This window comes from Anabrus simplex, chromosome 1, assembly GCF_040414725.1.
Source record: "Anabrus simplex isolate iqAnaSimp1 chromosome 1, ASM4041472v1, whole genome shotgun sequence".
Classification (NCBI taxonomy): domain Eukaryota; kingdom Metazoa; phylum Arthropoda; class Insecta; order Orthoptera; family Tettigoniidae; genus Anabrus; species Anabrus simplex.
The window spans coordinates 1,408,486,240-1,408,500,432 of record NC_090265.1 but is presented as its reverse complement, the minus strand read 5'-3'; the positions used below and the strand labels follow the sequence as shown (position 1 = coordinate 1,408,500,432).

Here is a 14,193-nt window from a genome sequence, read left to right as displayed (position 1 = left end):
TAAGTTGAGCTTTGGTGGAATAACCTTTCCTAAACCTGAACTGCCTTCTATCAAACCAGTTATTAATTTTGCAAACAATCTGCCTGATTGGTTTAACGGGAAGTGAGTGTACCAACTTCTTGTACCTGATAAGATGTAAACAGATTTCTTACAAATCTGTTGTTCACTCAGAGAAAAGAACCTCCTATTTTCAGTGGCGGCCGGTCAGTACGTGCTACCGGGCTCCAGCACGTAGCTTGGAACTGTAAGGAATATTATTTATGTACAGTACAATTATCCTGGTGCCTTTTCGTTTTGAGTACGATATGAATTTGTGTTTTGTGCAAATCAGGACGAGATCTGTCGAACACCTAGCGCCGTTCTCCCGGAGAACAAGGCTCATGCTCATGTGAAGTGAGCCCTTGCCTGTAGCCTGAAGGAAGCAATACGCAGGCGCAGCCAAGCTTGCAACACTCCCCCTAGCCGGCGGAGTATACCGTAAACCGGGATCAACTTTCACTGATCCCGTTTATAGTTACTTCCTCTCCCGCAAGGGGGTAGAATTACTCGATGTCTCCTGCTACCCGGAGCGCAGCGACGGATCCAGTCGGCCGTGCTTATGTTGAACGTGGTAAGCGAATCTGCCACTAGAGAGTAGCATCGTCTGGGTTCGAAAGTAAAGCGTAAGTGGAGGCAATCTATCTCACACATGCTTATTAAAATATCCATCTTCCTTTTGTGTCAAAAATAAGGAATTCGTAGGTGAGTCAAAGAATCTTTGACTGACCCTAAATGTTATCCCGCATTACAATGTAATTTACTCTGGTGAAATGAAATAGCGTATGGCTTTTAGTGCCGGAAGTTTCCGAGGACATGTTCGACTCGCCAGATGCAGGTCTTTTGATTTGACGCCCGTAGGCGACCTGCGAGTCGTGATGAGGATGAAATGATGATGACGACAACACGTACACCCAATGATGGTTAAAATTCCAGACCCTGCCGGGAATCGAACCCGGGATCCCTGTGACCAAAGGCCAGCGCGCTAACCATTTAGCCATGGAGCCGGACATTTACTCTGGTAATAGGGGAGGTCTCAATGAATCAGTTGGCAGCTCTTTCAGTTGCTTTGTGCGGTTTTTAATCTCGCAGTTATATTACTGGTGCGTGTTTTTTCTGGCATTGTGTTAGTGCTAAAGTTTATACGAAGTTTTATCAAATTATTTATTAACTGCAGTGTATATAAAGTGAAATTAAATTAGTGTTCTTAGTGCGGATCTATATTCCCACGATTCTATTTGCACTGATGTAAGTTGCGCCATTAGGTTAGTAAAAACAATATTTCTCGAATGAATTATTTATCTCGTAGACAGTTGTCGAAGAATTCATCTGCTTCCAAATTAATGTTGTTTTTGTTTGTTCTGAGTTATAAATTGTGAGAAAAGTTGTATTATTATTATTATTATTATTATTATTATTATTATTATTATTATTATTATTATTATTATTAGTAGTAGTAGTAGTAGCAGTAGTAGTAGTAGTAGTAGTAGTAGTAGTACCAAGTTTGAAGTATGCGTTGTTCATCATGGCAATATGCAGATTTAAAACAGCGTATTTAGCTTGTTTTTTGTAGCACGTAGGACGATTTTTTCACGAGCCGCCACTGCCTATTTTATGAATAGGCATTAAACTCTCCATAATCAGTATAAATGTATTGGCATTACTACTGCATTGTCATTGTTTGTCACTCTATTGTACTGGATAACACATTTGGGTGGAATTTGGAAAGGTCACGTTTGATCCCCAAGTTTTAAAATGCTTCCAGTGTTTCCTATTTAGAATAAAGAGAAGTATATAAAATGACAATTTTAGTATTAGTAGGCTACTAAAGATTTTGGGACACTGGCAATAATCAGAGTAAATTATATCATGTCATGTAAAACCTCTTTCTGAACTTACCATGAATAGCACAGCTGGAGTGGGAGTGAACCTGGAGATCTGAATCATAGTGAGAATCTCTGGCATCTGTCCTTCACATGCACCAGCATAGAACAACCTGTACAGAAAGAGCAGCCAATATAGAAACAATCACTGTTGCAAGATATTAAAAAACATGGTAAAGAATCTTAACAAAGTTTGGCTCCTTATAATTATCTTCTGAATACTGATATTCATTCCAGAATCCATAATACCCTTCAATCATAATTTGAAACTTCATATAAACTAGAGCTCAATTTTGATAGAAAACCTTGTTTGGAACACTGTTCGAGCAAGGATCTTCCATGGGAAATTTCTGTAATTCCTTGATTTCTCACTGTTTGCCAGGATCTTTGACGATGATTGTTAGTATTTTAAGGGGCCAAACATAAGATCATCAGCCCCACCATCATATTTATCAAGCTCTACTTCTGAAATGCCACATGTGAGTTTGCAGCCAAAACAGTTGGTTGTTTTCTCATTAAAATCATTATGGTATTTCATAATTTAGAAAGACTGAGTCTGACAAAACGACAGCTGCCCAGCCAGATGACCAGCAGATATCTGAGTACCACACATGTGGTGACATCCTCGGCTTTCACAACCAGGTCCGCTGCTTCTCAATCAGACAGCTTCTCAGTGGTAAGACAGGCATCATGGGGCTGGCCAGTTGACTATTCATTCACCAGCAATTTCACAAACTAGTATTTGGGGTCCCACTCTAGAAAGCCAAAAATAACAGCCGATAGGATTCGTCGTGCTGATCACACGACACCTCGTAATCTGCAGGTCTTCAGGTTGAGCAGTGGTTGCTTGGTAGGCCAAGGCCCTTCAGGGCCGTAGTGACATGGGGTGGGGGTTAGTATTTGGGGTAATGCAGAACATCTGCTATACATGTCAACACGTACAGAGTTGGGAAATAATTGAGTAAAAGTAATTTAAATACTTGTAACAAATATTTTTTGAGTAATTGTTACTTTTATTCATAACTCTTTACAAAGTGTAACTTTTACTTGAAATTTACTCCTTGAAATAAAATTGTAATCATCACATCGTCATATTCATTACATTCTAGTAATTGATATGGTAAATCCCAGGATGTCTCCACACGTGTGGTACTCAAATATCTGCTGGTCATCAGGCTGGGCAGTTCTTCTAAAGCAGAAGCAGTAGCTTCATTAGTGCTGGATGAGGCACTTTCTTATCTCTACATTACTTCCAGAGACATCAGACTTATCCACGAATATCGACCACAGCTGGAAATGTTCTTAACATTAAGAACAGACATTCTTTCAAGTTCCCCTGTACATGTTTTCACCAAATACAAAGATGTACTTTACCCTGAAGAGGTCAAGGCTTAGTGATGAGAATTTCAAGAACCAATTATTTTGTGAAGTAAATGAGAAATGATTTGCAATGCTAAAAATCAAACTAATAATTATGGGATAAAGTAATTTTGAAAGTTCCAAGTGATCATTTAGTGATGATAACTATTTAGTGTCACAATGATAAAAAGCACAGAATGAAGTAATATACAGTAAAACCTCATTAACACAAATTCCAAGTGTCCAAAAAATCTAGAGTTCTTGTTAAAAAATTTGTGTTAAAAGAATACCCAAATTTTAGAGTTAGAATATCAAAACATTTATTTTAGGCTACTGGTACATAGTATATAACACTACACAAGCAATTTTCAAAGTACTCACAAGTCATGTTCGTGAGAAAAGTTCCAGTATGTTTTGCTGCCATTCACGAGTATGGAAATGCCTGGCAACGTCATGGCCTATTGTATACATAGCATCCATAAACTCCGTGGTCATTTTGGATGTTGCAGCAAAACATTCTAAAATATTCACTGCATTTAAAATTTCTTGGTGGCTAGGCAGAATAGTATCATCCTCCCCATTCTCTTCCTCAGATAATGGGTCTTGCACCTCAGATGCACCTGCTTGTACATCAGCTTCTACTGGAGCATACATGGCAATGTCGTCATCTGCACTAACAAATTCCTCTAAACTTACACCAGTGTTCGCCTTGTCTTGCAGAATACCCTATTCGTAAGGTGAAGTGGTATCCACGTCACCCTCTAATTCTTGTATATGAGTAGCATTGTTATGTCTCCAAGCACTGTTAAAGCAATTTTGTATATGTTGTGATGGAACAGATTCCCAGACATCAGCTACAGCTTTTATTGCATCCAGCACATTTCAACTTGGTACTGCCACGTTAATTCCACATGCATGAATTTCAGCTCTTACAATATGCTTGCAATGAGCTCTTTTCATGAGAGTGATAATGCTTTGGTCCAAGGGCTGAAGGTGACCTGTTGCATTTGGCAGGAAAATATAACTTTAACGTTGGTTAAGTTCAGGTCACGTATATTGTGTGCTGTACATCTGTCCAATATCAGAAGAACATTCCTATTCTGAGCTAGATATTATACGACTGTTGAAATGGTTAAGTTCAGTTCATGTATACTGTGGGCTGTACATCTGTCCAATGTCAGTAATACATTTCTATTCTGAGCTATTATACGACTGTTGAAACGAAGAAGCCACTTACGAAATAATGAGCTGTCGATCCAAGCTTTGTTATGACAAGAGTAGATACAAGGTAGTGTATCCTTGTTTCTGTTCTTAAAACAACATAGTTTCTCAGACTTACCAATCACCCATGGACAGAGTTTTTCACTGCTGTTGTACACACAAGTACAACAGTTAAACGTTGTTTACTGCAAGCTCCACCGTGACATTTTTCAACTTTATTACCAAGGGTTTGACTGGGAAAGAGATTGTAGAAAAGTCCTGTTTCATCCATATTGAACATGTCACTTGAAGCATACTTTTCTTTCACTTGGTCAAATTCATCTAACCAGCTGTTTGCCCCTTCTTCGTCAACTTTATTTGCTTCACCACAAATCAGTAATGATGAAATTGAATGTCTCCTTGTGCATCATGTACGCATTATTGAAGTAAGTTGGTAGGCCAGAAATACAAGCTGATTGTTGACTCAATAATGCTCACAATTGCTAATTCAATTACTTGTAGCTTAGCTACCAAATAATCAATAGTCTGACAATAGTTTTCTTTCAACTATGCACTGTACAAGCATTTCTTGCATTCATAAAAAGAGAAACAATTTTAACACAATTAATAACATTGACGGTTTGCATTAAATGAGTTATAATGAAGCATGGGGCTAAGAAAGAGTTCATAGTTTGTGGTAACCGAAATTCGTGTTATCGGAGGATATTTCCCATGAGAAATAATACATTCTCTGCCGGGACCCAATTTTTGTTCATGTTAACCAAGGGTTCATGTTAGCTGAGCTCATGTTAATGAGGTTTTACTGCAAACTTTGGTAACATTCCAGTCCCATACCAGCAAAATGTTTGTGATTTTCTTAAAACTGGCTTTCTGTGAAGTAAGTGTATAATTTTACTTATTACTCATTGAAGAAGTAATTTTTAATTCTAATTAAGTTCAATATTAACCAGGTAACTATAATTCAGCTCATTTACATTTCTTTTGTACTTTTCCCATCACTGAATATGTACTAATGCTATGGATATTTCCACCCTTCAAAACTTTGACTACTGTGGTTGAGATTAAATGAGAGTTTTTCTGAGAAAATGAGACTTTTCCCCCAATCTAACAACATAACTTACTGAATCCTTTTGTTTTCAGTTTTGGTTGAAGTGCAGCAAATCAAAAGAATCAAAATATTTTGCTCAATTGTTTTCTTCAGCATGCAAACTATCAAATATCTAGTTCCAACGATGTGCAAATGATACTTTAGCGAAGAGTAAAATGAATCAGAAATAATATTGCTAATTCCTATTTCAAATACATTAAAAGGAACAGTTTACAGCAATTTATTCATACCTATGCTCTGAAGGTACATATTCTTCTTTACAAACACCTAAGTACGAGTAATATCTCTTTGAATATTTATTCTTGAAGCCTTTATACCCTGAGGATGTAATTCCACTCTTTATATAAACTACAAACTCAACCTATGCAGAAAGCCATGCTAAGATTAACAAATACGGCACTACAGGTCGTCCACATAGTTAATTTGCACTGCTGGTTTTCAGCACTTTCTTTGCTAGAGGTTTAAAGTTGTACAATCTCACACGTCTCTTCTGGTGGGAATGGGATAAGAAAGGCCTAGGTTGAGAAGGAATTAACTGTGCTCTTAATTAAGGTACAACCCCTGCATTTGCCTGGTATGAAAATGGGCAACCATAGAAAACCGTCTTCAGGGTTGCCAATAGTAGAGTTTGAATCCACCATCTCTAGAATGGAAACTAAATGCTACATGGCCCAACCCACGCAGCCAAGTCACTCAGTATTCTTCTTCTTCTTTTTGGAAGTTCTACAATACTATAACTACTCATGTACTGTCCGCACACTTTATCTTGATGCATTTGTGTACGGGGTGAGGAGTAAGGAGGGAGCTGTCCCGGTATTGATAGTGCTGCCTGGTGCTGCCAACTGAATGAAAATGAAATCTGAATTGAATCGAGAATATGATCGATCGATATGAAATTTCTAAACCGTTATCATCTTAAGCCAACAACTATGTCACATACACATTATATAACATTATAAAACATATCTCTCGATGCGAATCTTGTTCCTAGCATGAATTCTATACTTTGACTTTGATGTGTAAACAACAACAGTACCAGTACGTAAAGTTTACGCCAGATGTCGCACAACGATGCTTAAGCGATATATAGTTTGTGTTTCAAAGGTTGCCAGTATGAATCTCGAAGATCGCCGAGGTCGACCGATTCAGCACTAGGATGTAAATGCACCAAGATAAAGTGTGCGGATAGTACATCACTATTTACCTCAGTGTTCCCCTTCTTCTTGACACATGAAAGCTAGTTTTCACAAAAACACTAAAGACAAACATTTAATCTAAACCTTAAGGTGATAACATACACTCACCTGGAAGAAGTAAGAAGTATTCCGTTGACAGCCCCAAAAGTTGACAGTGCTACGAATACAGGTATAGTCCAAGCCATCACGCCAAACATTCGGTCAGCAAATGTCTGAAATTAAAAGCTATCTAGAAAAAATGTATTTTGAATAAAGTTACAGAGTAATTGCAGTCATAACACAACTGAACTACAGTCATCACAGATATCAAACATGAGGTGCCATGTATAAGTTTACTCAGTTTTTAAACATGAAATTTCAGCCGACAGATATGATAATGCCCAGCCCTGCAGCCTAGGGGTACTGTGACTGTCTCTCATCCGGAAGCCCTGTTTTAGATTCCTGGCCAGATCATGGGTATTTACATGGATCTGAGGGCTGATTTGAGGTCCAATCTGCCTATATGATCAAAATTGAGGTGCTATTTGACACTGAGTTGGTGGTCCCAGTATAGAAAGCCAAGAATAGCTTCCAAGCGGATTTACCATGCTGACCATGTGACACCTCGTAATCTGCAGGGCTGTACTGCCATGGGGTTTGTTGTTTTTATATATGTATATTAGTTTAGGTATGTGTAATATATCACAATAATTAGATTGCTCAGTTAAGTCTCTGATTTCATGCCTAATTTCCCTACTATTTACATAGACAAAAGCATAGTTATTGATGGTTCCATGTTTACATTTGTTTCATTCTTATTAATTAATCTAGATAGTTCTTTCAATTTCTTCTTACTTCCAAAACCATTTCTAACTATTTCTTTTTAACCTGCACCTCCTTCTTATTCTCTTTACTTCTCTGTTATAATACAGTGGGTCTTTACCATTCTTTACCAGCTTTAAAGGTAGATACCTGTTTTCACATTCCTCAACGCTTTAAAACCATCCCATTAAACCAGGGTTGCTCAACATACGGCCCGCGAAGGCATTTTATGTGGCCCCCTGGCCAAGTTTTTATCATGTGTTTAAGTTTCTGTTTATGTCTTTTGTAGATACCAAAAAACCTAGTTAATAAGAACTTTGTTGTAATTATAACTGCAGGTTGAATTAATTGAACTTTTACAGGGCTCTTAGTAATAAAAATTTTCTGGCTTTCTTAATATTTGTGAGAAAATACTTGTGGTGTTTGTGAGTTCTTATACTGGTGAACAAACATGTTCAAAACAAAATTAAAATTATGTTCCCGGATCAGTGATGAACACCTACATTCAATCTAAGAGTGCTGTGACAAATCTATCTCCAGATATTTCAAAACTGTCACTTCAAACAAAGTCAGAGTACTGTTTACTTTTCTCAATTTGGTTTGTATTGTGAGTTAGGTTATTGAATAGCCATGTGAGAGATTGGTTGGTTAATTGGTTGGTGATTGAAGAAAGGGGCATGTGTGGATGTATGTATGTGTTTGTGATCCACAGTTGGGTTATAAATCTGCCATTCGACCTGCTGAGCACCCCTGCATTAAACCCATTTAAAGATAGGAAACATGATTTGATGATTAAAGTAGACTTTGTCTAACACTGTACAGTACTTTATTTCACTTATTTATTCCTCTCCTGAACCTAAATGCCTTCATGCATCCAGTATTGGCCCTGAGAATAGTTTTGTAACAGGTTCAATATATATAATACATGCAACAAATGTACATATACAGCATTATGTAGACATTATCTAAAATAAAAGTTCAGATGAGAGAGCTCCATAGATACAGTATATAACGTTCCACATACCACAGCAACTGCATTGGATCCTAGCACCTCAATTGGAGACAGAGTTGTGTAAAATGCTACGTTGGTCATGACGTACACCACAGTAACCAGAGCACAGGAAATGGCTATAGCACGTGGCAGGTTACGAACTGGGTCCTTCAGTTCTTCAATGATGAAATTCAAGTAGTTCCTGGTATAAAAAGAAAAATATGTGCAAGAGCAATGAATGAAAACAAGAAGAAAAAAAAAATTATCAAAGCTAAATCTCATTCCACACAAAATCTTTTTGGATATAAGGTATTAGTGTGTTTTCAGGAGTTCCTCCTTTAAACTCTGAACTGCAGATGACATTTCTACTTATCTTGGATTAATCTTGTATAGTACAGTTCAAGCCTCTCTTAAAAGACTTTTCACATGTTAATCATCCAACAAACCCAATTTATGTTTAATAAAAATGAAAAGTCATACCCCTGTAGTTATCCTTGAGAAAAACCAGAGATCTTGTTTTCTACAATCACATGAAACAGTAAGCTTACCTGTTTTATTAAACTCAGCCATAAAAATAATGAATTTTGAATATCAAAAAGTTTTTAATTCATTCATTATTAATATATTAGCATTAATATTCCAAGCAACTATATTTGGTGATGTTGTGATGGTAACTGAAATTTTTAGTAAGAAACAAGTAAAAAAAAAAAATTTGTTGGGAAAGCCAAATATTGAATCTTTGTGCTCAGATCTGTGACTCTTGGATCCGATTTCAAGACTGAATTTTTATTGTCTCCAGTTTAGTTACTAATGTGGCATTAATGTTAAAAATTTAGCTATATTTTAGTGGATATTTTAAAACTAGCTTTCTAAATAATAATTGCTCATGTGGCATCACAGTATAAAACAAAAGACACTAGGAATTTTAAAACTGATATACTGTATCACATTATTTGTTAAACTGTGGAGTGAAAGACATTTAGAAATATAATGAAGGGTATAAAAGACCTTTTGTCACCTGTTAACACCCCATCCTCCAGTACATTACCAGATACAGCACATAGTCTAAGCCAGATATTTATGAGCCAATGACCTAGCAGTTAGATCCCCTGAAACAATGCTCATCATTGTCACCATCAGATATATGCCCCTTGCTAGGGTCCAAAAGATCTTTATGTAGTACTGTAGGTCTCTCAGCATTAAATGTAGGTATCCTTTTCAGTAATTCTACCCAAACATTTGATGTAGTTTTGTTCAGTTGTTTAGGTAGGTACCTCAGTGGTAGAATGTTGGTCTCCAGATCTCAAGGTCATGGGTTCAAATCCAGCAAAATGTAGTCAGATTTTTGAACAGCAAAACAAAGTCCATTTGGCACTCCAGGATGTACAATGTCAGCATGAAAATTAATGTTTTCTTGAAATGAAATACCATATGGCTTTTAGTGCCGGGAGTGTCCGAGGACATGCTCGGCTCGCCAGGTGCACGTCTTTTGATTTGACGCCCGTAGGTGACCTGCATGTGGTGATGAGGATGAAATGATGATGAAGACGACACATACACCCAGCCCCCATGCCAGCGAAATTAACCAATGATGGTTAAAATTCTTGACCCTGCCGCGAATCGAACCTGGGACCCCTGTGACCAAAGACCAACACGCTAACCATTTAGTCTTGGAGCCAGAAAATGTTTTCTTGGTGAGATATTTAATGAAAACTCATCAATAGGTCGACAAACAGAGTTCTATCATTAAGCGAGTTGGCCACGCAGTTAGGGTTGCGTAGCTGTGAACTTGCATTCAGGAATGGTGTGTTCAAATTCCACTGTCGGCAACCCTGAAGATGGTTTTCCATGGCTTCCCATTTTCACACCAAACAAGTACCTTAATTAAGGCCATGGTGGCTACCTTCCCTATCCTAGCCTTTTTCCATCCGTGCGGCGCTGAGAGCCTTCAATGTATTAGTGTGACATTGAACCACTAGCAAGATTTCTGTCAAATCATATATAGAGAGACAGAAACATGAAAAGTAACGCACAGTAAGATGAACATAATGGTACGTCAATGCAGAAAGAGCGAGCAATGGATTTCTGGTATCTTTAGTATCTGGTAAACAGAACATCAAAATTGATGCAGAGGCAGCCTAATGGTGCCAAATTAAAATGCATGCACATAGTATCTGAAACCATACAATTATTAGCTTGTTGTGGGTGTTCACATTGATGGCAAAAGAGAGACAGACAGTTACTGAAGTTGGAATAAGAATACATGCAAATACCTATATCATGTTTCAAGGTGAATTGATAGGGTGGATCATGGGAGACTACTGGCAAAAATGAGTGCAATTGGACTAGACAAAAGAGTGACTGAATGGGTTGCTATATTTCTAGAAAATATATCTCAGAGAATTAGAGTAGATGAAGCTTTATCTGACCCTGTAATAATTGAGAGAGGAATTCTTCAAGGCAGTATTATTGGACCTTTATGTTTTCTTATATATACAAATGATTTGAGTAAAGGAGTGGAATCAGAGGTAAGGCTTTTGGCAGATGATGTTATTCTCTATAGAGTAATAAATAAGTTACAAGATTGTGAGCAACTGCAAAATGACCTCGATAATGTTGCGAGATGGATACTAGGCAATGACATGATGATAAACGGGGTTAAAAGTCAGGTTGTGAGTTTCACAAATAGGGAAAGTCCTCTGAGTTTTAATTACTGCATTGATGGGGTGAAAGTTCCTTTTGGGGATCATTGTAAGTATCTGGGTGTTAATATAAGGAAAGATCTTCATTGGGGTAATCACATAAATGGGATCGTAAATAAAGGATACAGATCTCTGCACATGGTTATGAGGGTGTTTAGGGGTTGTAGTAAGGATGTAAAGAGAGTGCATATTTGTCTCTGGTAAGACCCCAACTAGAGTATGGTTCCAGTGTATGGGACCCTCACTAGGATTACTTGATTCAAGAACTGGAAAAAATCCAAAGAAAAGCAGCTCGATTTGTTCTGGGTGATTTCCGACAAAACAGTAGCGTTTAAAGATAAAAACTTCATTGTACCGTATTGAAATTATTGATGTTAAAAATTAAATAATTGAAAAGGAGGTTCAACCTATTCAATACTTAAAAGAAGGAAATGCAGTAATCACATTCCTATTTAAATGGGACCGGTTTCGACCTTAGTCCAGGTCATCATCAGCCGTAAAAAGATGTACAATGTTTATGAATATTGGAGGTCAGTTTCACACTTTGATAGGCACAAAGACACGACACCACATTCTGTATGCACAAAATCACAACACTATCAATTAATATACGAAGTTTAAAAATAACTAGAAGTCGCAGACGAATAGATTTGTAGTAGAAAGCTGCCAGTTCCTGGTGATCAGCGCGGCACATTCAAGGTCATGCGCTGCGGTCGAACTGGCGGCTTTCTACTACAAATCTATTCGTCTGCGACTCCTAGTTATTTTTAAACTTCGTATATTAATTGATAGTGTTGTGATTTTGTGCATACAGAATGTGGTGTCGTGTCTTTGTGCCTATCAAAGTGTGAAACTGACCTCCAATATTCATAAACATTGTACATCTTTTTACGGCTGATGATGACCTGGACTAAGGTCGAAACCGGTCCCATTTAAATAGGAATGTGATTACTGCATTTCCTTCTTTTAAGTATTGAATAGGTTGAACCTCCTTTTCAATTATTTAATTTAAAACAGTAGCGTTACAAAAATATTGCAAAGTTTGGGCTGGGAAGAACTGGGAGAAAGAAGACGAGCTGATCGACTGAGTGGTATGTGATTGGAATAATAGCGATAAGTTAATTTATTAATTTGACCACCTAATCAACACAGTAAGTCTTGTCTTTGTTGATTTACATTGACATGTTAACTAAAATGGTACATGTTTCGCCTTGTATATAGGCATCATCAGCCATTGCCTTAACCTTGAAATAAAATCAGGCACCTGATTTACATATAAATAAAATAAAACAAATTTTTTAAAAGCCTTGGAGAGACTTGAGCTAAAATTAACATATGGTAAAAGACTTGTACAATCTTGGTTTTAAAGATATTGCAATGAGTGAGGAGTTTACAATTGATGAGAGTATTTGCAATATTGACATTAGAAGGCTACTATTATAATTAAAATGAACAAAGCAACAGTCTGTTATAAATAAGTGGTAAGATTGCTATAAAATTATGTTGACCGGCCAGCGGTTACAATTAGACAATGACAAAAATGACAATCAAAATCACATGCGAGTGGTATGTTCCGAGCTATCAGCGGAGAAATGGCATGGAATTATATTAGTAGACGAATAAGTTTGAGTGGCGTCTTTAAAAGTAGGAAAGATCACAATATGAAGATAAAGTTGGAATACAAGAGGACAAATTGGGGCAAATATTCATTTATAGGAAGGGGAATTAGAGACTGGAATAACTTACCAAGGGGCATGTTCAATAAATTTCCAATGTCATTGAAATCATTTAAGAAAAGGCAGGAAAACAACAGATACGGAATCTGCCACCAGGGCGACTGCCCTAAATGCAGATCAGTATTGACTGAAATTGATTGAAAATTGATTAATGTGTTGAACAGAATCATTCAACTATGGATACTTTGTCCTATCATATATATGTTTTTAACTTCAAAACTATGGAGATTGGTTTGGGTGAAAAATATGGGAAGGAAGGAAAGGCACGAAGAATATGCTTTAAACCTCAAAACTATGGAGGTTGGTTTGGATGAAAAATGTAGGAAGGAAGGAAAGGCACAAATATACTTTCTTCTAATTACCATAATGTCAGGTTACACATATTATCTCTTCAAACATACTATAATCTTCTGCTATTATCTGAATCAAATTTTCCTTGTTGTCAATTAAGTGAAGCTTGATATTTTAAAATTATCTTCTACAAAGAGTACAGAAGACTCTTGGGAGTTAAGTCTGCTCTCTGGTAATTGGAATTCTTCACAAATCTTGACAGACAGTTAATTGAAGAAGGAATGAGCAGTCTAAGCTTCAGATAACAAGCTGCCCTGTATCCTGTTGCACTCAAAACAATACCTGATAATTCAGAGTGGTGTTTCTTTCATAATGACTCTTGACATATCTAATTTTATTATATTGAACAAATCACCATGTAAATAGATCAGCCCTTTTCATGAATATATCCTTGTCCATCAAAATTTGCAATAGGACTTTTTGAATATCTATGGAAATTTGAGCTGACCTTGCAGATTAAACTCAAACTTGCATTCCAGTTTCAATTACCAAAAGTGTACAGTACGAAAGTTATCATATAACTTACATTCTTTCCGAGTTTGAAAACAAAATTTCTGGTAGAGATTCTCAATATTTTTCCACAAATGCACAAATTTCTGAATCATAACAGTTAATAAAATTTTAAATATTGCAGGTGGCAAGACTATTTATATGAGTGACTTATTCAAGGTCCCATCTTTTACATTCACTTGTTAATTTTCAATTTTCTTTTTGATAAATGCATATTTTCCAGAGATATTCCTTATACATGTTTCTCTTATTTTAATGATTTTGCTCAAATTGTCAGAAAAGAACAACGTTTTTTTAAC

The 14,193-nt window shown here is 36.8% G+C and overlaps 1 protein-coding gene across 1 annotated transcript in view; it reads right to left on the bottom strand.

The window, feature by feature from the left end:
* Window positions 1–14,193, bottom strand: part of LOC136858375 (Y+L amino acid transporter 2) — a 498,889-nt gene that overhangs the window by 58,439 nt on the left and 426,257 nt on the right. Inside the window, exons 5-7 of the mRNA XM_067137871.2 lie at window positions 8,629–8,797; window positions 6,912–7,015; window positions 1,936–2,032 (exon numbers count right to left, since the gene is read on the bottom strand). Of these exons, the coding sequence (XP_066993972.1) occupies window positions 1,936–2,032; window positions 6,912–7,015; window positions 8,629–8,797 (370 nt within the window). The remainder of the gene's footprint in view (window positions 1–1,935; window positions 2,033–6,911; window positions 7,016–8,628; window positions 8,798–14,193) is intronic.